Source organism: Haplochromis burtoni, unplaced genomic scaffold (assembly GCF_018398535.1).
Source record: "Haplochromis burtoni strain Fernald_Lab_line unplaced genomic scaffold, NCSU_Asbu1 Contig_146, whole genome shotgun sequence".
Lineage (NCBI taxonomy): Eukaryota > Metazoa > Chordata > Actinopteri > Cichliformes > Cichlidae > Haplochromis > Haplochromis burtoni.
The window spans coordinates 591,978-616,673 of record NW_024582507.1 but is presented as its reverse complement, the minus strand read 5'-3'; the positions used below and the strand labels follow the sequence as shown (position 1 = coordinate 616,673).

General features: G+C 40.6%; 2 protein-coding genes across 8 annotated transcripts in view; one reads left to right on the top strand and one right to left on the bottom strand.

The window, feature by feature from the left end:
- LOC102303775 (glutamate receptor-interacting protein 2) overlaps positions 1-5,060 on the top strand; it is a 34,172-nt gene extending 29,112 nt beyond the window's left edge. For all 6 annotated transcript variants that reach the window (XM_014336626.2, XM_042224666.1, XM_005931783.3 and 3 more), the window contains 3 exons: positions 209-433; positions 1,923-2,069; positions 3,117-5,060. In XM_014336626.2, coding sequence (XP_014192112.1) covers positions 209-433; positions 1,923-2,069; positions 3,117-3,314 — 570 coding nt within the window. In that variant the 3' untranslated portion in view covers positions 3,315-5,060. The remainder of the gene's footprint in view (positions 1-208; positions 434-1,922; positions 2,070-3,116) is intronic.
- A 2,466-nt stretch (positions 5,061-7,526) lies between these two features.
- LOC102303259 (sodium- and chloride-dependent taurine transporter) lies at positions 7,527-24,013 on the bottom strand. Of its 2 annotated transcripts, none has more exons than XM_005931782.3 (14): positions 23,886-24,013; positions 18,825-19,054; positions 18,597-18,731; positions 16,298-16,532; positions 15,825-15,957; positions 15,007-15,141; positions 14,243-14,346; positions 13,989-14,113; positions 12,521-12,633; positions 11,341-11,478; positions 10,822-10,924; positions 9,891-9,991; positions 9,582-9,752; positions 7,527-9,278 (listed from the first exon to the last, which is right to left on the bottom strand). In XM_005931782.3, the coding sequence occupies exons 2-14, from the start codon at positions 19,051-19,053 to the stop codon at positions 9,123-9,125; spliced, it is 1,878 nt and encodes a 625-aa protein (XP_005931844.1). In that variant the 5' UTR covers position 19,054; positions 23,886-24,013; the 3' UTR covers positions 7,527-9,122. The 2 variants fall into 2 exon arrangements, with proteins under 2 accessions (XP_005931844.1, XP_005931843.1); XM_005931781.3 differs by lacking the exon at positions 23,886-24,013 and adding an exon at positions 20,744-21,136.
- Positions 24,014-24,696: the final 683 nt, after the last annotated feature.

Below are 24,696 nucleotides of genomic sequence, written 5' to 3'. Positions count from 1 at the left end.
TGAAGCATTACGACAACCATCATCGCTATAATCTGTTATTAAATCTGACAAGGCAAGCTGGGCACCTGCTGCCATGCTGACTGCAGAAGGCTTTTGCACAATGCCTTGGCCTCTAATCTATGTGTGTGAATCTAAATAAGTCTTTGTTCCTTTTAAATCATTTATTTTTTAAAACAAATGTTCTAATAATCCCTCTCTTGTCTTTCAGGCATCCATGACGGGTAGCGCTCTTAGTCTGTACCTAGATGAGACCAAAACAAATGAAGACTCAGTGTTTCCCTCTGAAATAAGTCCAATCAAGAGGGAAGGAAGCCATGGAGAAACTATAAACAAAAGCAAACTGAACATGTCAACTGGAGCCGGAGATGTTTCATCCAGGGTCAAAGGCGACAACTCTGAAAATTTGCTCCCTACAGCTCTGGCACTGCACAAGGTGACAAAAAGGGTCATGAAATAATTATTTAATTTGAAGAAAAAAAGTTATTCTTAAAGCTGTACAGTAATTACAGGTTGCGCGTGTGTGTGTGTGCGCCTCGTGTCGTTGTCGTCGTTGTTTTCGTTGTTTTCGTCCCAGCCTTTCTTGCCCCATAGAAAGTTTTGACACTTGTTGTTGCCATCATATTAAAAATTTGCTATTTTTTGTGAAATTGTAAAATGTTTAAACATTAGAAATGTTTTGTATCCTCTACTGTGAATAAAATACAGGTTTGTGAGATTTGCAAATCATTGCATTCTGCTTTTATTTGCATTTCACACAGCATCCCAAAATTTGTGGAGTTTGGGTTGTATGTGAGAGATCAGCTACTCTAACTTTGGATATCTCCTCACACGTTCTGGTACATGAGACAATTTTTCACGAAAATCAAAGTTTAAATACAGTATCTCAAAGACTTTGCATTTACAAAATTAATACCTACATTGGTATCTTGTGTGTTATCCGATTTGCAGGTTTTAAACTTGAGCTGTAGTAATAGGCCTGCCAGTGCACGCACACTTGACGAACATGGAACAGCATGTTCTGTAAAAATCGGTGTGTAAAAGGTGTTTATCTCTTCTACGTGACTTACCTCGTCGGGACTGGCTGTTGAGACAAATTCATGTGATGCTTTACCTGAGCATCTGTGAAACTTGTGACTACACGTCCACTGAGAAGTCTGTTTGGCGTCATATGTGCATCGCACCATGACTGGGAGTAATAGAGGGCATCAGTCCTGCAGTGTGGAAATTAACAATATTTTTAGTTGACACAACCTATATGCTATCATGGAAAAATCACCAAGTACAAGCTTAAACCTGCTTTATTTGGTTATGGTTAAAGCTGCCGACCTTGTTTTAGGGAACATGGAAATTGAGAAACAAAGAGCCATGTGGCTGTGGGCATTGTAATTGTTTAGTCTTTACACAGGGAGTGGACACAATAAAAGACACAATGTACAGTCCAGAGCCAGGTCAGCTGTTTAAACTAGTTTCCATTCTTAAGTTATTGTCGGGTGTCCGGTTGCTTAGTTTAGCATTATGTACAAACAGAAAATGATCTCATCTAACTTTTTGAAAGGCAGTGCTTAATGCCAAGTACCAAAATATCTTTCAAAACGTTTTCCAGAGAAGTGATCACCAAGAAACAATAGCTTTTCCGTGTCTCGTTCAGACACTCTACTTTGATGTTTCCCTTTTCAAGAAAATGTTTAATGTCAAAGTCGCCTTATGACTCAACCGTCAATGTCAGACCTGAGTTGTTTGGTTGGGGGTGGGGGGGGTTGTTACCTCTGCTTCACCTAAAGGCATACAAATATTTCTGTAGTGTTTTATTTTTCTTCACAAAAATGTATAGCTGGAGTACATCTTTCAAAGCCAATGAGGAAAAAGGTTCCAAATGCTGAAGAATGTTTTATCTATGACTGCAATTTGCCCTCTGTTTATAGGTGACTATAAGAAAGGATCGCGAAAGCTGTGACTTTGGTTTCAGTGTGTCAGACGGGCTGCTGGAAAAGGGTGTCTACGTGAATATGATCCGGCCTGATGGCCCAGCTGACCAAGCAGGGTTGAAACCTTTTGACCGCATTCTTCAGGTACTGTTTGCCTTTACAAAAAGGAAAGGGGGGGGGAAAAAAGTTTCACATGCTGGAAAATGCATTTGTTTTTTTTGGGTTTTTGCAGCAAGTTGGGTGAGAACACTGAGACGTTTCATTTACACTCACCAGCTGCGTTGTTAGATACACCTTGATTATTCAGTCCTGCACCCCACTCTGCAACTTCTCTCTTCCAGTGATGCCCCCAAAACCCTCCATAGTGACCATGTCTGCTCCCAGACCGTCAAAAAATAAACCAAAAATCTGCAAATAATGTTTTAAGCATAAAAATTCACAAACGACAAATTCACAGCAAGGTGAATATGCTTAAGTGAATCACTATCGAATCAAAGCACAGGCCAGAGAGGAGTGGCAGCAATTTTTCATTCCAGCTTATTGACTAGCCAAAGACACACAGTCATCGGAAAGCAACACTCTTGGGATTAGAAACATGACGTGGCATTACCTTGACCTCCAGTAACACTGTGAGGAATCCTGAAGTTGTTTTTGATGAGGATTTGCTGTTCAAGGCTAATATTTTAAAAAAGGAAAAAAAAAAACAGGAAAAAAAAGCTTGTCTTCATATTAAATTCAGAATTAAACTTATAATCTTTCTCCACGTGCAAGGTCACAAATACTCCCATTTTATCCTAAAGATCTCCTAGTGTTATGTCACAGCAAAAGAGTGCTTATAGTTGCTGGGGTATTTAAAAGTAGAATGAGAGGCAGAGCCTTCAGCTTTCAGGCCTCTCTTCTGTGGAACCAGCTTCCAGTTTGGAATTTGGGAGACAGGGAAACCACTTTACTTTAAGCATTAGGGGTGGATGAGGTCACCCTGAAACCTCCCTCAGTTACACTGCAAAAGACTTAGGCTCCTAAGGGATCCCACTGAGTGTTTCCTCTTTACTCTGTTGCTACTGTTTATACACCACTTTGCATTTCATCATTAGTTGTTTTTATGAAATAATAGCTCTCGTCCACCAAATGACTCTTTCAGGGAAAAGAAGTGTGTACTGAATAGTAAAAGAACTGGTTGTCATTTCCCAGGTGAACCGTGTAAGGACCAGGGACTTGGACTGTTGTCTAACTGTGCCCTTAATTATGGAGGCCGGAGACAGCCTGGAATTGGTCATTAGCAGGAATCCACTGGCAGCAGCAGACGCAGAGCTGCCAAACGACTGTGACGACCCCTCAAACTCACTGTTCTGCTTCCCCAACCACGGGAACAACATAGTTGCCCTCTGACCACAAAGAGAGATTCTAACTCTGCAGTGTAGGGGACCTCTCTTAAACACACACATCACGTGGTTAAACCCGTCACATTGTACCTCTCAGACACACCTTCACACTCATTTTCAGCACTCAGTGCGCATCCACAGATTCGACCACTTTCTTCCCCTGAAAGCATCGCTCTCTGTCTCACAAAGTCACAAGTGCATGTGTTCACAATTGCCAGTTTTAGTCACTGTGTTCACATGATGCAGTTCAGGGGAGGCTCTGGCTTAAGGGCAGACTCCCCCACCCATTCCACCTCCACAGGCAAAGCCACATGCAGGCTTATATAACAGGGGAGTCATAGTGTCTGACGGAGCCAGGATGTCAAATACACAAGCCTCGGTTCTAGAGAGGCTCGAATGCTCATTGCATTCACTGCACAAGTTACCGTTTTCTTTAATAGGTTTTCTCATTCAAGGACCAAAAACCTAGCTCTGTATTTCATTTACACATTTGCAAATAGAAGCCCCAAATGCAGTATTTCATGTGCATGTAAAACAGTCATACAGAGACACAAAGGTGCGAGTAGGCTCGAGATTCAAGGAATGTTGCACCTATTTGAGTTATTTCACCCATGACTTGGCTCACTGCCCTCGTTTCCAGTCTCTACTCCACACTGCCTGCCCTAGAGATGGGACAGTGCCTCCAAATAGACAAATGCTGTCTGATACTTGTGAGTATCATTAGCCACATTTTAAATTCCCTTATGTTAATGTCACAAATTCATAGAAAGGCACTTAATTCTTAGTTTTTAGTAATTTCATTGCTTCTGAATCACCCTAGATATCATGCTTTATTTTTGTTTTGTTTTTCCTGTTGACAGATTTTCAGTTTCACAACATTTGCATTTTTCTTTTTTATTTGTGGCACCACATTTGCACCATTCCACTTTTAAGAGTTCCTATGTTCACATTTTTCACATTACTGTATGACTTTGCATGTGGCATTGCACCAGAATGACTTGGGCACTGATGCTTCCTCAAGTGAATTACACCTTTTCCAAAAAGGAGGATGAAAAGTGTTTCATTCATCTCACACAGCTGGCTATCAGGTTATTTTTCTCTGAAGTTCCTACCAATATGTGTAAGCATGTTAAGCATGCATATGACTTGTTCGGTGAGTAAGTCACTCCATAATACGTATTGGAGTGTTATCAGTTTCCTTCAGCAGGATCATGAGCGCTTATCAACATGACACTGTTTTTATAAAAGCCTCTGAAGGAAATGTGACCTGCTGATTAAGCAGACTGCCTGGAAACAAGCATTTGTTTCATTGGGTGTGTTTGGCTCATGTGAACGTGTTTTGAGTTGGTCTGTAGGTTTCTCATAACGGGAAATTGCATCAGAGTCATCTGTGAGGCTGTAACCTCTTAATTTAAATTAAATGTCATATTTTTACAGTGGCCTGTTTTTAAGGTTTTACAGTAATTTATGCGTTGCCCCTTTTATTATAGCGTAAAATGTCATGTATGCAGTGCTTTATTTTTATTGACATGCACATCGCATGGTGTCTTGATGTAAGCTGTGATGCTGAATGTGATTTTTTTTTTTTAATTTTTTTTTTTTTTTTTTATAAAACATCTACATCCTCCCCAAATATGTCAGGTATCATTTCACAAGAACTTGAAAAATGTATTGGATATTTTATTTTTGTTTAATTTATTAAGTAAGAAATGTATTTCTTTTTATGACAATAAAGTTATGAGATTACAGTTGACTGATTTCTGGTTTGTGGTCGTTAATTTGATTGTCCCCGTGTGTTTGCATTAAAGCAATGAGTTACCATGACCTGGTTAACACTTGTACTTCAAGATGATTCAGGTTAATTCCTTGACACAGTGGGGACAACAATAAAATGACTGAGAAAATCAAAGTCTCTCCTGATGTTGCCCTTACTGCTAAATTACAAATATTGGAATGCTAACCATGAGTTCAGTTGTTGAACATGGAAAACTTATGTTAGTATTTAATTTATGTAGAAGATGCAGTTTCTCAATCTAGAAGCTAACATAGTGTCTGAAACTTGCGTTCTTTTTAATGGCTACTAGGGGCTAATAGCAAAAAGAGGGTTTGCAGACATGTGACCACTATGTAATGTTAACTTACTGATGTGTATTACTGAGTATTGTTATGGTTGTAGGTTGAATGAAGTTGAAGGACTACGTTACAATTTTCAGTTTTTCTGTGAAAACTGAAAATTGTAAAGCAAACCACAAATGGAGCCGGTTTGCCTGAAAAGTTTGCACTGTGCCTCCGTGATTCAGCCAACATGTTTCAAAAGGCGAAGTTCCATTTGCAGTTACGACCCCTAGGCTAGTTAGCAAGTATTTGCAGGTAAACATTAAAACCTTTGCCACAGTTGCCAATCTGTTAGCAACTGAAGGATTTTTGGTGAAGTACCTTCTTTTCAACCAATTTCATCCAGCAAGAGCCACCAACTTCCAGGAACCACTACCAGCCAATCAGGGAATACACGTTTCCCGAGCATCCAGTGGTTGCATCACTTCCAAGATGGTGGACAATTCTTGAGTAATACGAAAGACGTCAAATCAGAGACCTCAAGAGAAGTCCTATAGAAATCCAATGTTTGATTATATCACTTTTTTTTTCTTTTTCTTTTTTTTTTAAATCTCAAACGTACTCTGTTTGAGAAGAGAGGATTATCTGGAGTATACAAACCACCTGTGATTGACAAGTATCACATGTCGGTTGCACATTCATCTATTTTCTCCTGCTTATTCAATCAAGGTCACAGTAGGACTGGAGTCTATCCCATTTCCCAAGGCAAATGTCCAGGATACACCCTGGACAGTTCGCCAGCCCATTGCAGGGCTATCCTGTGACGGTCACGGCTACACCAATTGTTGAATTGCCAATTAATCTGACAAGCATATCTTAGGACTGTGGGAGGAAGCCGTGGAACACGAAGGGAACCGTGCAGGCTTCACACTGCTAGCTGGGTTCAAACCCAGGACCCCCTTGCTGTGAGGCAATAGTGTTAAGCACTGGGCCAAACCTGAAAATGTAAAATGAATTCTAGTCATTTCCATTTATGGAGAATTTGACTATGAGCCAATAAACGTGCAAATACTCAGCAACCGCTGGAGTAAGAATCTTTTTGACTTTTTGCAATTAAGTGAGCAAGCTTAATACTTTTATTAAGGATATTTTTTATAGTTCATATAAATATGTTACTAAGATTAAGTGCTAAAAAAAATGCAGCAAATAAAAAAGATTTGTTTTTACTGTTCTGTTGAAATTTAAAAGAGTGAACAGAAAAAGAGGGAAAGAAAAGAAGAAGATGAAATCAATATACAGGATATGGCCCTAGGGAGGCCTGGGCCTGGGCCCCTACAGTAGTCTTTTGGCATATGGGTTGCCTCTTCAACTCGGTGATTTATACTGGCGCCCTCATGCTATACTTTTTTCTAAGCGAGTAAACATCCTATTGCTTAAGGTGATTAAATTCAATGTGAAAAATGAGCCTTGCACTTCACTCTTGACTTAAATCGATCTGCAAACATGATTTCACACAGGGCTCTCCCAGTTCCCTGGAATCCTTTTACACCCCTGCTTCCTCCTGCACTCAGACACTTCTTTAGAGAATCAGTGCTCCAAGGGTTTGAATGATGACACACCAGAGACCTGCCCATATAAGTCAGCCCTGCATTTGTGTGTGCGATATCAGAGCTGTTCCCACCTGCTACTACCAGTGAACAGTAGATTAATGGGGGGACAGACATCCTGAAAAAAATTTAGAACAGAGGTCAATGAGCCATCGCAGGGAGAGGGGAGTCAGGGTGACATTGGTGGCCTTCACCAGAGGGCGTCTAAATAAATATAGATGGCTATTTTAGGAATGGAATCACTATGTATTATGATTTGGGCAAGGAGCAAACCTCGGAACAGAAAATGGTTAAAGTGGGAAGCAGTCCCATGAGCTTATTTTCTGCACACAGGTCAAAAACATTGGTGCAACAACCCAAATTGTCCCTGTTCTGAAAGTTAAGAGCTACAAATGATACCTAGCTCAGTGTCACTCCTGGATTGGATAAGTGGAAGAAAATGAATGGTTGGGCGAACACCTAATAAAGTGTATATAAAGCATAAACTGTGAGATGATAGAAGTAAGTATAAACACAAAGAAACTCTCATAGCTTCAGAAATATCAAATACACACAAATCCAAAGAAAAATATGTTTATTTAATCTATATAGAAATGATGCAATGTGCATCTCAAAGGGAAAAACTGTGAGACAAAAATACTTTGGTACATTTAAATTTCCACATTGCAATTTTTTAAAAGGAGAAAGCAGCAGGGTACGGTGGTGTGGCGGCTCCTACACATGCTTCAGGAAAACAATCCTCAAGAAGTTGTACTGAACTATTGCAAGTTGTTTCTTTGTTATGCATTACGTATGATTAGACTACGCCACCGCTTCACTGAATATTGCACCCTGAATGTGCAAATCCGGGCTCACGATAACCGACATGTAGCGAAACACATTGGTGAGCTTTGATTAAAATAATGAATCAGTGATGGTGTTCAGATGATGTGCAGTATAAAATTGATACAAAAAGGCATATGTGATTTACAAACAATTAAAATTCTACAAATAGTCTCTCAAATACAATTGAATTAAAAGCCAGACTCCAGTGGTCGTTCTGCAGAGCGCACCTGCTACTGAAAGCACAACGGAGAGAGCTGTCAGGCGGTTTAGTAAAAACTAACGCTTCTGAGTGATGTTCCCACAGATCCCACTAACAATGAGAAATCTGAATATCTGATGGCAAGTTTCTACTTTCTATTCTGTCATCTGTCAAGAGACAACTACATACCTCATATCAAAGTTTACAATTTCAAAAAGTTAGAAGCTAAAAATATTTCTCCTGAAACATGTTGCAAATGTAGCTGCGATACTCTGCAACAATAAAAACACACTACAATAAAGGTGAAACAACATATAAAGTGCAAAGAGAGGTTTCAATAAATGCACTGGTACTGACTATAGTAGTCACACAGGCAGTGTACAAATACTCTAAAAATGCCACTTCCCTTGTTTCCCCCCTTTTTTTTTTATTTCCTACCTGTCGTTTTCTCTTATTTTATCTCAACTGCTTTCAGGATGGATCGTCTTAAAAAGGCATTTCTCACAGTATTTGGCCAAGACCAACTTGTAACTTAAAAGTTGTCAAGCAAGAGATTACTCTATACACTGCATATTGCTGCTTAAAATGTCATGGATATGTTCTCTGAGAGATGTAGGTGACTGGCTTCCGCCGCAAGCGGAGGTACATTCATTTCATTGTGGCATAAAATGACATAAAAATTAGAAGTCAGTACAAGACCGTCACAATCACGTGACACCTTCCACCTTTTTTTTTGCAGTTAATTACTCATTTAGTTTATTTAACAACATGAAAAGTGAGAATTTACTCTTTTCTTCTATAGCACTGGCAAAAAAAAAAGCAAATTCCTCATCTTTCCGGAATCAACAGAAAGGTAGTAAACATTTAAAATGTTTTATCTCGAAATACTGCCCAAACTGAGATCAGTGCCAACTACAGCAACAACAACTGTAACAACAACAATATCAATATTGTAAAAAATGAAAAAAAAAGATCACAAGAAAAATAAAATACAATAATAAAACCCTCTTCATAGAAATCAAACCAGACTATCTCTAACGTGAATATACCGGACAACGTAAACCTACTAAAGTTAGCAAATATGATACCACAGAAAGCACATCAATCGTATTCCTCTCACAGAGAGCGCTCACATCATTGTTTCTACAATGGTGTGGGTGGGCTTGATTAAGCCATTGTTCCCATTTGGGTCCAGGGGCTGTGTCAGCTCACTGCCCTTCAAGTTGTATTCTTTCGGGCGGGAGCTCACGCCTGACTTCGCTGGGGCTGCCACTGCTTTGATCCTCTAAAGGGAAGAAGATGAGACATTAAAATAATGATCGTCAGAAACTGGGGTGGTTTAGGGCTTGAAATGACAGTTATCAAGAAAATAAACAAGGGCGGTTGATTAAGGGCAGTTTATGTGATTATTAATTATTGTGTACTTTCTTTTTAAGTAAAATGCTGAAACAAATGAACCAAAAATACATGCAAATTGCTGACTGGACTTTTCTGCTTTTGCAAAGAGCCGGGAAGTCTGTTTCCTCTTGACTTTGGATTGATTTCCCTCATTTAAATCTCTGCAGGAAAGCTCCCGTTAAAAGCTCACCTCAATCAGAGGTCCCTCAGACTGCAAGATCTTGATGACCATCACCATTGGGATGCAGATCATGGAGGACAGAGCCAAAATCCAGCCCAGACCGATGGCCCAGTCAGGGTACTCATACACCTTGTTATAGGTCAATGGCTTGTACTTCACCAGTGAGAAGACAAAACAGCCCTACAGGGAGCAAACACACACACACACACACACGCACACTGCATTTAGCACAAGCTGTGCCCCTTACATGTGACCTTCAGCAATCAACATTTGTCACGCCAGTTCCTCCAACACAGTGAAGTGCCACTGATCTCTCACCATGCAGAGGACAGGAGTGATTATGGACCAGCTCCATTTCATCCACGGGTTTGGTCTGTAGCCAATCATATCCTCAACTGCATCATAGAAGTTATCGACTCCTGTTCAACACAAAACAGAATAAACAATAAGCCGAGTCTATTTGTTTCTGCAAAGTTTGCCAAAATAGTGAATAGTGCACATTAGATACCAGCGACTCTATAATCTACACGTGTTGTTGTTTCCAATGATAGAATGACCTTGGACTGCATTGGAGTTTCACTGGGTCATGGCTATATAGTATCAATAATCTTAGCTCTGTCTTTTACATCTTAAAAGACCCTTAATGGTCTTTACTGGCTGGCTATAGATTGCTGTGTGTTTAGTGCAACTGTGCTGTAGTCCACTGGTTTGTGCAAGACATTAGCTGTTGATGTGAATATTAATTCTGTTTATTCTGTTTTTACTCTTTTCCTCTTTTTTGCTGATGAATAGACAAATAACTACTATAACAGCATCAGCTCAGCACAAAAGCCCCCAGCTTCACAAATTAAATGTTGTCCGGGAACTACTTTTCTGGACCACAGAGCCTCCACCAATAAAAGGGGTGCCATTAAAGCACATGGGCATTAGCAGGGAAGGTGCAGCTTTACTTCCATTCCATTTAAGGTTTTTCTCTTCTGGCTAAATGTCGCTTTGTTAATATTGGTAGGGTACAATCTGGTGGGAGGCAACTCTCAGTGGCCAATGACAATCTAGCAGGGGACTAACTCCATCCTCACCTCCCCTCAACCTCAAAGCAAGCCCACAGTTAAAGTTATTTACTCCTGACGTCTGAAAACCTCACAAGGCCACCTTTGTTTTACACCCCAGAGATCATTAAGACCTCTTTTACGAAACTTTTTGATGGACACAACAGAAACCTATCACATCTAGAGTCACTTCCACTTACCATAAACCCAGGCTACAGCAATGCATTCAAAGAACGCAACCCACAAAAGGCACACACCACTGGCTGCATAGTAGTCAAAGAGCTGGAACACATACATGCCACCCTGGAAAAAGAGGAGACGGAAAGCTGCATTAATTATCTGTGTGTGCATGTGTGTGTGTGGTGAAAAAACGGACCCCACAGAGATAGAAGGGGGTATTAAATAAGGGTGGGCGAGGGTGCTGAAAGCAGGACACAAGAATCCTGGCACCCTACCCGTAGAGTTCAACAGGTGCTAAGACGTCATTGAAGCACGGTTAAATGCTGAATGGAAAACAGCATTCCAAATTGTTCCATTCTGACATACCGGATGTGTGTGTGGTAGTGTGCTAGGAAGCCATATTTGGCTATGACAATACAGCAGCAGAGAGGCATGTAGAAAATGTGCGGGGTTATCGCTGTTGTTCATCTGTTCCTTTTCCTTATCTTAACAGGACAGCCATCAGAAGTATGTGCGCTAGTGACTGCTGATGGACTTACTTTTGTCACCATGGCGAGTCCCAGGAGATAGCTCATGAAACACATCACAGCTATGAAGATCTCTCGCCGATAACCTTTCCTCAGGACGGCTGGATACAGATCCACAATAGAGGTGATCTGACCTTCCACTTCAACAAACTGTGGGGACAAAAGCAAAAAAAGTTCTCAGAGAATTTTAAAAAGAAAAAAACATTTAAAAATGTGCATATCTTTCTGCGTGTGCGCAGCTCTTGTCTTGCCTCCACAAACGAGTGATTAGAGAATGAGGGCCGTCTTTGTTGGGCAGTAATGAGAATTTAAACAAGGCTCCTCTCTGCAACACTGGTTTGTTGCTACCAAGACACAAGAGCAACAAAACAGTGAATCACTGTCTCTGTCTGCTTGTCTGTGTAACACTCTCGCTCCCCTGTGTCTCCTCATTGCCTCATAAGCAACAATATGTTTCAAGAAATCTATGAATTTCCTCACAGAGAACACGCTCCTTTGTTGCACAATAACAAAGAAAAAAACCCTCACACAACTGTGGCATGTATGTGTGAGCGAGGTTAACAATATATAGCATTCAGGAGTACAAATGTGCATATAATTTACGGCCAAATAAATGCACCCACACACACTGGCATTAGTTCTCTCATGGAAATAGCAGCACTTGCATGAGCTTTTACATGTACTCAAATTTAGAGTGCTGGCCTGATCTTGCAGCTGACTGAGATGAGGAGCTTGCTATGTGCAGGACTCAGTTAGCACAAGAGTAGAATTACACTTGAAGGCAGGAAATGTGATATAGCTGGAGAATCCCTTGGGAGTACACTTGTGTTTTGTCTACTTAGATTATCTTGTCTTAATCAGAGCTCAGCTAGGCTGCTTGCATACAAACTATTATCCTTACTTTTATTAACTAAATGTTTGGACATCCACCAACTTCCATAAAGGAACTGTGATCCTTAAGGAATCAAATGTGGTAGTAAAATGCCTTTGTGTAAACCGGTTTCTTGTCTGTCAGTCATCTGATAACTTAGAGAGGTTAGAAACAGAAAGGAGAGACACTAAATGTGTTTTACGTATTCGGTCAATGAACTCACAGACTCATGGAGGTGTCCGTCTCAAATTAACGGGCACAAGACCAAACAACTGTTCTGAGGATAGCTTTACAGCTTTACACTACAGCAAAAACACTGACCTGGCTGTCAAGGCCCAGAAGCAGCAGCATGATGAAGAAGAGAATGGCCCACAGGGTTGGCAGTGGCATCATGGATACAGCTTTAGGGTAGGCAATGAAGGCCAAGCCGGGACCTGGAAGGAGAACAGAGAGGGGATGGGGAGAAGGGAGAGAGGACAGAATTAACATTTCTATCTAATTTTGGCTTGGCCGATACAGTGTGAGGGAATGGTAAAATAAAGTAGCAAAGAGCAAAGGAAATACTGCGTTATGGCCAACAAGACATGGAATAGCTCTAACTGTGTGAAATGGTTCCTTTGTTTTTTTGCTGGCCATATATTAAAACCATCTTTAGATTGGTTTTTAATCTAATTTATCCTCTGTAGCACAAGCAACAAAAATCAACAAACATACATACTTATGTATACAATGTAAGTATACATACTTCACACGTAACATATTACATAACTGCCGACTGTTATTCAGTGTATATTGCCTTTCTTACTGTACAAATCACAGCTGCCTGACAGAATATTTACAGCTCATTCATTCTGAACATGAGTTTATCAGGATGCATTTCGATAAGCACTCAATATCTGTGACATGCTGGTTTATTATCACTGCATCAAGGTGTGCAGTGATAATAAACTTAATTTAAACAAAGCAGACATGGATTTTAGCAAAGCAATGAACCAGTTCAGTGAGATATTATAAGAGCATCAGACACAGACTCCATCAATTGAACAGCTGAGAAAAATGTAGGTCAAAATATTTGAAAAAACATATACATATAGATATATAGATATATTTTGGTTTCCATATATGATGGAAGCAGCATAGAATTAGTGTTCATTTGATTACTTTATTATATTCCAGATAGCAAAACTTCTAACTTAAACTGAGCAGAGAAAGCATGCTTAAAGAAGACACCTCCCCTTCAAAGTCAACATAAGAAATAGAGGAAGACAGATCCAGAACCAGTGGCGTCCATCTCAGGAGATCCACAGCTTGTTAGCAGAACTGGGCTTACAACATACAGTTACATACATACAGTAAAGGGCCAGTCTTCTTAGCAATGGTCCAAAAGATAAAGCTACTGAATGGCATGAGGAGGATGACTGTGGGACAGACTGGTGCCACTGAACAGCTGTAGTAATGATGACGGCACAGTGCAGGAGCTCTTTAACGCCGCAGTTCATTGTGTAGCTAAAACACACAGCATCTCACCAATGCCATGAAATCTGTCCTTAGAAAACGTGGATCACACTTTGTAGAAATAAACCTGTTTCTTTGAGGCTTTTGTTCAAGGAGTGCGCAGTTGCCGATACCTCTACGTTGCTAGATTTCGAGACTTACATAAGCTACTTCTTTTAAATTGAATTCAATTTTCAATTTTTCCAATTGTCTTTTTTTTCTTTTCTTTTCTTTTCTTTTTTTTCCGGGCAGCAGCACCCACCATCACTGCTGCCATCACCTTGGACCCTCGTACCTGACTCTGCCACATCGGCAATGTCCACCCCTTGTTCTTGTGCCATGAAGCCCAGGACGGAAAATATTGCGAAGCCAGACACAAAACTGGTACCGCTGTTGAGGCCTCCCAGCAGCAAACAGTCCCTATGTCACACATATGTCATGGAGGTTGTTAATGAACACAGGTGGAACCGAAGTTCCCATTTTCTTTTCACGCAACCGAGTTGCTGTCACTACTAGACTCCCACTCGCCCTAGTGGAAACACAGCTCACCTGTAGCAGTTGTATTTGTACTTGTTGTAGCTCCCCAGTGACGTCATGGCGCCCAGGCAAATGGCATAGGAGAAGAAAATCTGGGTTCCTGCATCAATCCACACCTGAGAAGTAGGACGTGATTGCTGATTTTTCAAGATTTCAAAAGATTGCCTTAAATCTACAATCACTGATACATGCTTAGGGGTAGTAAAAATAAGGTTAAGTACTCCATCATCATCATCCTATCATCTTGTTCTATTATATCCAACACACAGAAAGCTGTGACCAGTAAAATTCAAACAATGAACTGAAAATTGCTCGAAAGCTAAAAATCGCGACCATGTTATTTGACTTGGAGAAGGAGCATGTGCATGATGTGAAGGTGCAGTAAAGCCATAAACAGCAGCAGTGGAATATCTTAGTTTAGCAAAAAGTCTGGGAACAAAAGGAAACAGACGGCCTCTGACTCTTTCCAAAGGTAATAAAATCCACCAGCAAATCCAGAGATCACTTCATCTTTTTAAAAATATATGGTCAGAGTCATGCCTGTAATGTAAGCATATTCACTTGCTATTGCAACTGTATCCTATTAAACTGCTTCATTGCTGCTTTGTTTAATCTTTTGGTTTAATGGACTAAAGTTATATTCTCTTGATTTGTGAGCTATGCAGGTGCTGTTTGGGATCTTTATGTGTGAACGGCTTCCTTTATATAATTTTATATGGCCCAGAGACTATTGTAGGAAGCTTTAACAGATCAAATAAAAAAGGTTTTCATCTTACCTCTGGATCTTGTAGGCGGGTTACGTTAGGGTAAAGGTAAAATTTGATCCCTTCTCTGGCTCCAGGAAGCGTCACCCCACGCACCAGCAGTACAATCAGCATGACAAAAGGGAAAGTTGCTGTTATATACACCACCTAGACCGGACAAAGGATTTATTAGCTAAAAACAATGAACAACATTTACATGGTTATGACTCATCACTGTTGAGATATAGTGCGATAAACGCTTCTTCATTTTTTAAGTTTCATTTCCACTCATATTTGTCCAGCTCCAGCTCAAAGGAAACTTTGTTCTTATTGGGTGATAACAATTTCCCCCTACAAATAGCTGAGTGGAGGGCCTAGATACACTTCTTCTATGAGAAAAGTCATGCATGACACAGTATAACGTGGCATTCGTGCAATCTGCATACAATAAATCCTGAATTGTTAGCTGATTAAAGGTTAAATCATTTTAAGACAAATTTGTCACAAAAATAGGGAAATACGCACACCTCCAGTTCCTAATAGAGTTATCCATTTTCAAAGACTTTCAAAGCCTTTTGCCTCTAACCCATTTTCGGGTCTGCTAACAGAAACAAAGACAGGACTAAGGAGCGCCAGTCAAGTGTTTACAGCAGACAGTGTGTCTAGCCAAGGACTGACTTCCAGGACAACGTGGAGGCCTGTGTCTCTTAATCATCTTTATTAACCTTGTTTCCAAGCATGTGGGCTTTCTCTGAGCAGCAGTGTTTTGTCACTGACTTGTTAGGGAAAAACTAAAAAACTGCATCCAAGCAACCCAAAAAGTACAGGGTGTGTTGATGAGTCACACTCACTTTCCCTGTGGACTTGACTCCCTTCCAGATGCAGAAAAAGCAGATGACCCACACTGCCAGGAGACACAGTGCTAAGTCCCACTTCAGGGGCCCTATGTCTTCAATTCCAGTGGAGATGCTTAGGACGTTGCGTCTGCAGAGAAAACGTATGTAAGTGCCTAACTAACAATTCACAAATTGCCATTAGATCCAAACATATTACAAAGCAAATGTGCATGAAAAAAAAAAACTTTTCTTCAATTTAATTTCACAGTTACGGTCTAACTTTGAGGATGAACTAGCATAATGCAGTGCAAACCAAGTTTATATTAAACTAGTGGAGAACTAGTGCTTTCTAAAAGTAAACACTCCCCTTGCAAGAATGTTGCTGTTCAAACACATTTACACAAGCAAGATAAAGAAGCACTGTTACTTTGGTATACTGAAGAGTGGATGTGTGTGTGTGTGGGTGTGTGTGTGTGTGTGCCACTCACTCCCAGAACTCGGTGACGGGGGAGGTAAAGTTGGTAGCATTGGCTGCCAGCCAAAGGGTCTTGTTCTTGCGCACTGTGTCCTCTACACAGTGCTCTGTGTTCCAAGGCTGCTTGCATTTTGCCCAGGGGAGCTCGGGCTGAAAGCACTGAAACAGGTAGTAGAGTCCCCAGGCCAAGATCACAATGTAGTAGATGTTTAGTAGAGACACGATCACGATAGAGGCATAGCCAATACCTGGAGACACAATAAGAGGGCGGGCAGATTTGAATTTTAAGGTAAAACTTTCTTTTAACATTCGAATCAGGCTTTGTGTCGGCTTCGTTTAAAGCTGCAGTAACAGATTTGTGACCACTTGTGGGCAGAAAAATTGCTGTGAACACAACATTGACAAAACACTTGATTCAGTTCTCCTTTTTTGTTCAGCTGCTCACCTACCCTATCGGTTTTTTGTTTTTATTACTGCCTATTGTGAGAGCTCAGTCAGAGTGAACCAAAACAGGAAATTAAAACAATGCAAAGTATACAAAACGGCACACATAATTTACTGCAGAGATGGGTTAAAATTCCATGCGTGTTCATCAAAACAAGCTGATGGGAAATTAGTCATGTGAGCCTCTGTTTATTTCAAAATATCGATAATTGCCACTTTAAAAGAACATGAAAATATTGTGAAGTTACAGCAGCGACACGGAGTGTGGTCAAAGGTGAACAAGAAGACTTTATTCGAACTCGAACACAGAGGAACACAGCCCAGGCTTCACTTGACTATCTACTGTTATAATGTCCTTAGTGTTTTTAAGTTATTTTTAGATGACTTTGCTGGGAACCTGGACACAAACACCCCGGTACTCTTCCATTGCTTTGGAGTATTTTTAAACTTATCATCTCTTTCACTCCCACCTCCCCCTTCCTACATTCCAAATGCAAACTGATAGACGACGCACGCGGTCCACATGAGTAAAGTCGCATATTCCCTGTGCGATAAAAACACATTGAGGTATGCTGAACAGCACAGAGAGCTGTGATTGGTCAATTCCACAGCAAACTGGGGACTTTTTCTATAACAGCAGGTGGGCAGACATCAGCTTCGGCATTCTTTGGATAACAGGGACCGTTGACAGCTGCTGGAGATCCGGGAGCCATGCAGTTTCCTCTTGCGTGATGTCCCACGTGTGAACATGAGTAAGAGTGTCAAAGCAGCTGCCACGGGTGTGGTGCGTCAGTGCTTGTCTACAGCTGTCATTCAAATGTAAAGGGATGCATATAAGTGGTCCGGCAAGAGCTCAAGTAAAGAAATCAGGTGACAAAAGAGCAACTGAGGCAGTGCTGTCCCGCAGTACTCACAGTTTTGATTATATCTCATAATCCAAAACAAAACAAGCAGGCACGCTGCAGCTCCATGGCAACAAAATGATCAGAGTCTCATGCAGCAGGTTTGCACGAGACTCTGATCATTGCTAGGCAACTTTCCCCCCCTCACAGTCTGTTTCTATGGCAACCAAGAACTCATCAGTCGATTTCAGCAGGCGCATTTTGGGGGAGAGACGCGACACTTATTAAGAACAGACATCTATGAGAGAAAACTTGCTGTCCTCTCTCACCCAGCAAAGAACCATTTATGTGCTAGACACTAAACAAATAAGCTATTCGTGTTGTTGTGCTGAAGCATGCACAAAGCGGAAGTTCACAGCAGTTCCAGCTGTTTGGTGGCTGGCACATGTGCTCCTGCTTGTAGGAAAAATTTAGGTAAGTGTGTGTTGTTCTTTTTTTCTTTGCTTTCTGTATGAATAATATAAGCTTGCATTATGTTCAAGAGTTAGAATAAGCTGGGGACATGTGATCTTGTCTGCATGAGGACTGAGCATTGTGCATGTGTAGTAGTGCTATAACTGGGTTTTTAATGTTTTATTTTTTAAAAAGAGGGGGAAATAAACCTAATATATAAACATGGGTATCCTCCAGCCGAAGCTCCAAACCTCGATATTCAGGAATTTTAATTCTTAGCTTCTGCATTTCTGCATTCTTTGTGATGTAACCTTCACAACACAAAGCAGACTAATGGGGTAAGACTGGTCTAATTGTACTGGCAGAGAGAAGAGGACAACTCGGCAGAACACGCTGTCCAAAAGATGAATACTGGACTGACACAGGAGGAAAATGAGGGCAGAAACCTCGCTCAGACAAATGAGGCTTTTACTCAGTGTTAAATATTAAACGAACAAGGTGGGGAACATTTGTGCAGAGGTTTTATCCTTCTTTCTGTGGGTGAGAAGTTTGTGTTTGTGTGTTTGAACTGACCAGTGAAGATGGGGCAGAGCTTAGCCCAGCAGGTGATCCCTCCCTCAGAGGTGTACTGGCCCAGTGCGACTTCCAGGAAAAACACCGGCAGACCACCCCCGAAAAGGAAGATGAAGTAAGGGATAAGAAATGCACCTGAGGGAATTCAAGCACGATTGAGTTCAGATATTTTGTGACCTTAATCTTGATCTTTTTTTTTATTCTATCTGTTGTGCATCTATTACGTACCGCCACCATTTTTATAACAAAGGTAAGGGAAGCGCCAGACGTTTCCTAATCCGACAAAGCCTCCGGCCACGGACAGGACAAAGTCGAGCTTACTGGCCCACTTCTCCCTCTGAGGAGCTTTGCCTTCTGCCTCATCCTCAGGTCTCGTACCTGGGCTCTTCCCTGGTGAAGGTTTCAGAGTGTCCTTGTGAAAGTCCTTCAGACATTGAAGCTTCTCTTTTTGTGCCATGCTGCAGGCAAAGAAAAAAAAGACACAGTGATACAAACAAAAGGAGAGAGGTGAGCGGGAGATGCATTAGGGAGATAATGCTATCTCCTGACTGTGTTTCGGGTTGCTTTGCGAGCGCATAATATACACGACAATGCTGCTAATCTTGCTAATCTGAGCAACTCATGCCTGGAGGTCATTCAGACTATAGAAATGGTTGGTGAGCAGATTTGCCTTTGACAAGAGAGCAGATCCAGTATGGAATAAGTTTTAGGCAAGAAGAGTCAAAATGCAAATTCTACAATTTTACCAAGAGACATCAAAACATCAGCGCTACAGATTGCAACAGAATACACTGGTGCAATCACACAGTGAAGAAACCCACTGTCCTTCTTACTCTGTCGCAATAACCCACAGATGAAGAAAATCATTTGGTTTTAAACACATGCTGTAAACCACAGTTAAATTACACTGTTGTAATTCAGATGAGTGTTTTTTTACAATGCAATGAAAGACTTTATGAACCCGAGTTAACCTGAAGGATCTCTGTTTTTTTTTTACCACATCAGTAGCGACTCAGTTCAACAGGATCCAAATTTAGAGAGGACGATATCCTTGTACATTCCCCGTAGTGCTGGCTACTCTCAAGAAGCTACAACAGCCTAAGTTAACTCAAGTGTTTACAGTGTAAACCATCTTTCCACGAAAGAAAGGATTTGTTAATACGGGTCGAGGTATCCTATTGCGCTGCATGAGCCAAAAAGAAAAAAGCAACCCTAATAGGGTAGGAATAACTGTGTAACGCATGGCAAGGCTGAATATAATTTAAGCTCCCGGCCAGCGGGTGTTTTAGAAAGAACAAAGGAGCCATAATGACAAAGCCATAATTAATTTTAAGATATGAGATTGAATCTGATGCTACTGAGAATGAGTTGGCAAAGAAAAATCAGATACTTCCTCTTAACAAAGATCAGGTGATGAAAAGCATGTGCAGAAACTAACTAATCTAAGTTCAGTTCCTCTTGACACCTAGTCAAGAGAACTTTTTTATAGAGACAGTTAAAAAAAAAAGAGGCAATTGAATTTACAATCACACTTTCATCTCTCAGGAAATGGACTTTAACCAACAACAACATTGGGAAAAAGATTCTCTGAGAGCTCTCACATGTCTCCTCACTAAATTGGTGCACACTGTGAGCCATCTTTTTCTGAGTTTTCTCTCTTCCTGTTATGCATGACAAGTTCACTTGAATTGCTTGCCATTCTCAGGCTTGCTTACATAACTGGATCAGTTCTGTTTCTCATCCTGTTTCTCTCTCGCTCTCTCTTTATCCCTTTTACTCCCCTCCTTTTACTCTCGTCCACTCAGCGTAAGCTTTCACTTGCCTGCCTCGTGTTAGGAAGCTATAGATTTAAGCGAACAGTCCTTTGGGCTGGCCCCAGATATAGCTCACAAAAAAATCCCTAAGCCTTTAAGAACGAAAATAGTGGACTTGTTGAGAATCCTCAGTGATGAATGTAAAATTACTGCCTTTCTTCTTCATGTCAATTTGCATCACAAAAACAACAACAACAACAACAACAACAACAACAAAGCCTATTCGCAGTTCTTTCACACTGTATTTAATCTGACAAAGCTGTGACTTCACACACACAAGCTGTACCCGGTAAAATCAAATCTCCCCTCAGAAAAACAATACAAAAAACTTACATTTCCTTCATGGCTGCGACTATGTATAGTGTTCCTCTCTCTCAGCTGTCACCATTCCTCTGTACTGAATGTCTTTATGCTGCCAGGGTCAGAAGAAGTGAAGCTGACAGCAGAGCCCGCCCCTTGGCTAAAGACAATTAAACCCAAAGTAGAGATTGGACACAGCTTTCCTCTGACAGACAACTCAGGTACCAACGTGGGAGACTGTAAATTTCCACTTACAAGTCTCTGCCCACAAACATACAAACTGCCAAGTGGTGGGGGGTGAGTGTGTGTCACACAAGCAATGCATACACATACTATTTACTCATGTTGTAGACACAGAGGACATTTCAGAGGAAGCGACTGAGAGTCCTTCACTGGTTTATGATCTGCTACAAAGTGACCAACTGAATGAAGCATTGAGAGGTTGTTTGTTTATTTGTTTGTTTGTTTGTTTTAGACACTTAAACAGAACTGAAAAATGAATTTCACTTCCACAACCGCACTTCCTTTTAAGAGAGATCTTCATGTGAAAACTAATTTAATTTAAGACCATGTCGAGATGTCCTCTGTCCTTTCATGACACGTGGCGTTTTATCTGGGAAATGTAAACAAGTACAGTATCAACTAATAACAATGCCAAATAAGGTAATGTGTCTCCTCTGCTTGTTAATGGTCTATTGGGATGCAGTTCATTGCTTCAGTGGCTCACAATGGCTGGCATGGAAAAGTCCGTTTAAACTCCACTGGAGGATTTACACAGTTAAATGAGGGACATGAACCGGCTGGTGACAAGCTGCTGGTTAAATACATCTTTGGCACCTCTTGGATTCATTATCCATACAGTATGTTCCTCAGTGTCATGCTCTATATACTATTTGGGTTATGCCAAGTTAGGTCACACAATTTGGCTAATAATTAGCCATGGATTCTTCATAACGCATCCTGCCATTCCCACCAGCAGTTACATCATCAATAATCACTTTGACCTGGTTTTAATGACAACCATACACGCCCATGTCATAACACTACCTCCACCATGTTTGACAGATGATGTGGCATACTTCTTATCATGAGCTCTTTCTCTCCGTCTCCATACTTTTCTCTTCCCATCATTCTGGTTAATACTTCAAGTTAATACTTGTAAATTCAACACTCTGAATCAGCTTCAGATATGTCTGCTTCATCTGAAATAAAAAGGAAACACGCCTCACCTGGAAATTTAACTGCTTGTCAGTCAACTGTCCAATTAGCTTTAGCCTCTGAAAATGGGACTAAGCAATGAAAAATGGGTGTAATTCCTAAAATGTTAATGCATTTTAACTCCTAAATTAAACATCCAAGCCTGTATTTCAATCACATATTGACTGCTCGTCTTAAAATCCTCTGAGGCAAAACTCTAAAAATGGTGTCTCTGTCTAACAAATTATGAACTTAACTATAACAATGTCAAACTGGATGGGTAATGCAAATCGTGAATATACTTTGTTCTTTCACCTACTACTTCTTTTTTCCCTTTAAGAATTGCGTTTTTGTTTTTCTTACAGGCTTTCACATCTCGTCTTCTGCAATTTGGCTAAAGTGTCGGCTTTAAAACTGATGCTCACTTTGAGATGATCAGGTCTGTGTGCAGTCTGAACAACACATGTAAATTCATTTATATAGTAGATGTTATTAAGCTTTAATTCAATGTTCTTTGCATAAATAAACAACCGAATATGCATGCTGTTGGACTGTGGGAAGGAATATGGAGGAACTGGAGGGAAGCTATGCAGGTGCAGGGACAAAATGCAAATGCTACACATAAAGGATCCAACTGGTGAGAAGCTTCAAAGCCAGACCTTTTTGAAACGGGAGTTCTAACAACCACACCACTGCACCATCAGCAATAAAGGAATAAAAATGTAAAACATATCACATATGTGACACAAGTGGACTTGATGTTCATTAGATTGACCACACAGCAGCCTTTTATTTAAAAAAAAAAAAAAGTAAAGAAACAGAAGCTGTTGTGATGGGTATCTAATCAGAAGGCAGTTTAGAAAGGAGGATCACAGTAACTGAAGGTCCCTTGCCAAAGTCGGATGGGGTACAGTTTAAAGACCTTTCATTTTGAAGGGGATTCTGTGTTATATCAGCAGTCAGCTAATATATTAAAATGTTTGTGTTTTGTGTTGTTGTATTTGAAATGAAGAATTGCAGTAATCCAGGAAAATACTAACCATCAAAGAAAATCAAACAGCATCGCTTCCTAATTTAGCGAAGAATCCCAATTTATTTTCAGGTTTACAAGGAGTTTCACAGTAATATATGAAACTACTACACATGTCACAAGTTCACAAACAAAAACACTTTTTTAAGTCAGCCTTCAAGAAACCTTGTGAGCACCTCACGCCCTCCGAAGGGCCAATTCGGGGACTTTATTTTCAGCACCAATGCCAAAAGAGGTACAGCGACCCCTGAGGTTTCATCTGCTGAGAGGGCGGACTGGTGTTACTAAAGGACACACGCCAATCAATCATACACTGGCTGAGGCGGAGACAGAAGAAGTAGGTTAAGTATGTGTCACTAATATATAAGCTAGTAAACGTCTTAGTTCATCACACCTACTTCAGCATTCACTCAGCTAATGATTTGTGGCTGAGGAAAGCGAAGGTGCACCTTCACACTTTCCTCATCCTCATCACATATCACTGTGAACGCACCGCCCCTGAACGCACCACAGCAGCTCAGCAAATACGACCAAACTGAAACTGGAAACGCTGTCTTATCAGACACGATGAACAGGCAAAAGAGGGTTCAAAGACCAGAACTTCGCTCCTTTCCCTCCCTTTTTTTCAGTATATGACCAAAACATGCCCTAATTTAGTCACGTCGTTTGTATGGCAGGGCTGAAACAGTGTTGCTTCTCTGTAACGGATAAGCGCACAGCATCATGTGAAAGAAAAAGAGGAAATGTTTTCATCTTTTTATGAGCGAATAAAAAGGATCAGCAAGCTTACTTTCCGCATCAGAACACTAAATATTAAACAAACAACAACTTACATTTGGATTAATTAGGGTTTCTCCTATCACACATTTTCTCCTATTAAAACATAGTCTATTAACCTCATGCACTTAATGATATATTAAGAATATATAGGATTACCCGTCATCTTACTTTTACTAAGCAGCCTGTTGTTCCTTGTTTGGTAGCCTGTGTTTAACGACGAGTCATACAATGTAATCTACTTTTTTTCTCCCCCCAAGATCGCTGATTCAATGAGCGTGTGTGCGTTTAATATCAGTTTGAGTGGAAAATCACTAGCTTCTCCATGCAACTCTTAAAGTGGCAGTCTCCCTGCATCCGCCCTTTTACCTGATTCTCTTGACAGCTTCTGACTGACAGACCGATAACGACCGGCAAACGTTATAAACCATCATGCGGCATTGATCAGGGATTTGCAAAAGTGCAGACGATGAACATTTATAGGGCTAAATTTAATTTAACGTGACAGTGAAAAGCACCATAGGAAATAAACCAGAATTACGCAAGTGAATTCGGTATGACTTAATGGCTTTATTGGTGGTTTATAAATGATTGACTATGTGCAGTATCGATCAATTATTACCCAATACTGACATACAAGTGGAAAATTACAGCGGGAAGCTATCTATCATTTCTAGTAATGTTGATGTTATGGCAATCAATTAATAAACTGTTGCTTTCTGATAAGGTGGTTCACCTCTCATTAAAACCTAGAGTGGTTCCCAGGGGATGAATATCCTACTATCTCGTTGTCTAGCACCACCATAAGGCTCATATTTTCTAGTCAAATGGTGTAAAATTAGATTTGATTTTTCACAGGATGAAGACATTTTGAACAGGTGATAGCAGCAAAAGCACAGGAGTAGCCTAATGTCATTAACAATGACTGTGCTCCTTGTAGGTATATAAGTAAACCGTGGCATTGTGCCATGAGACCAATCGA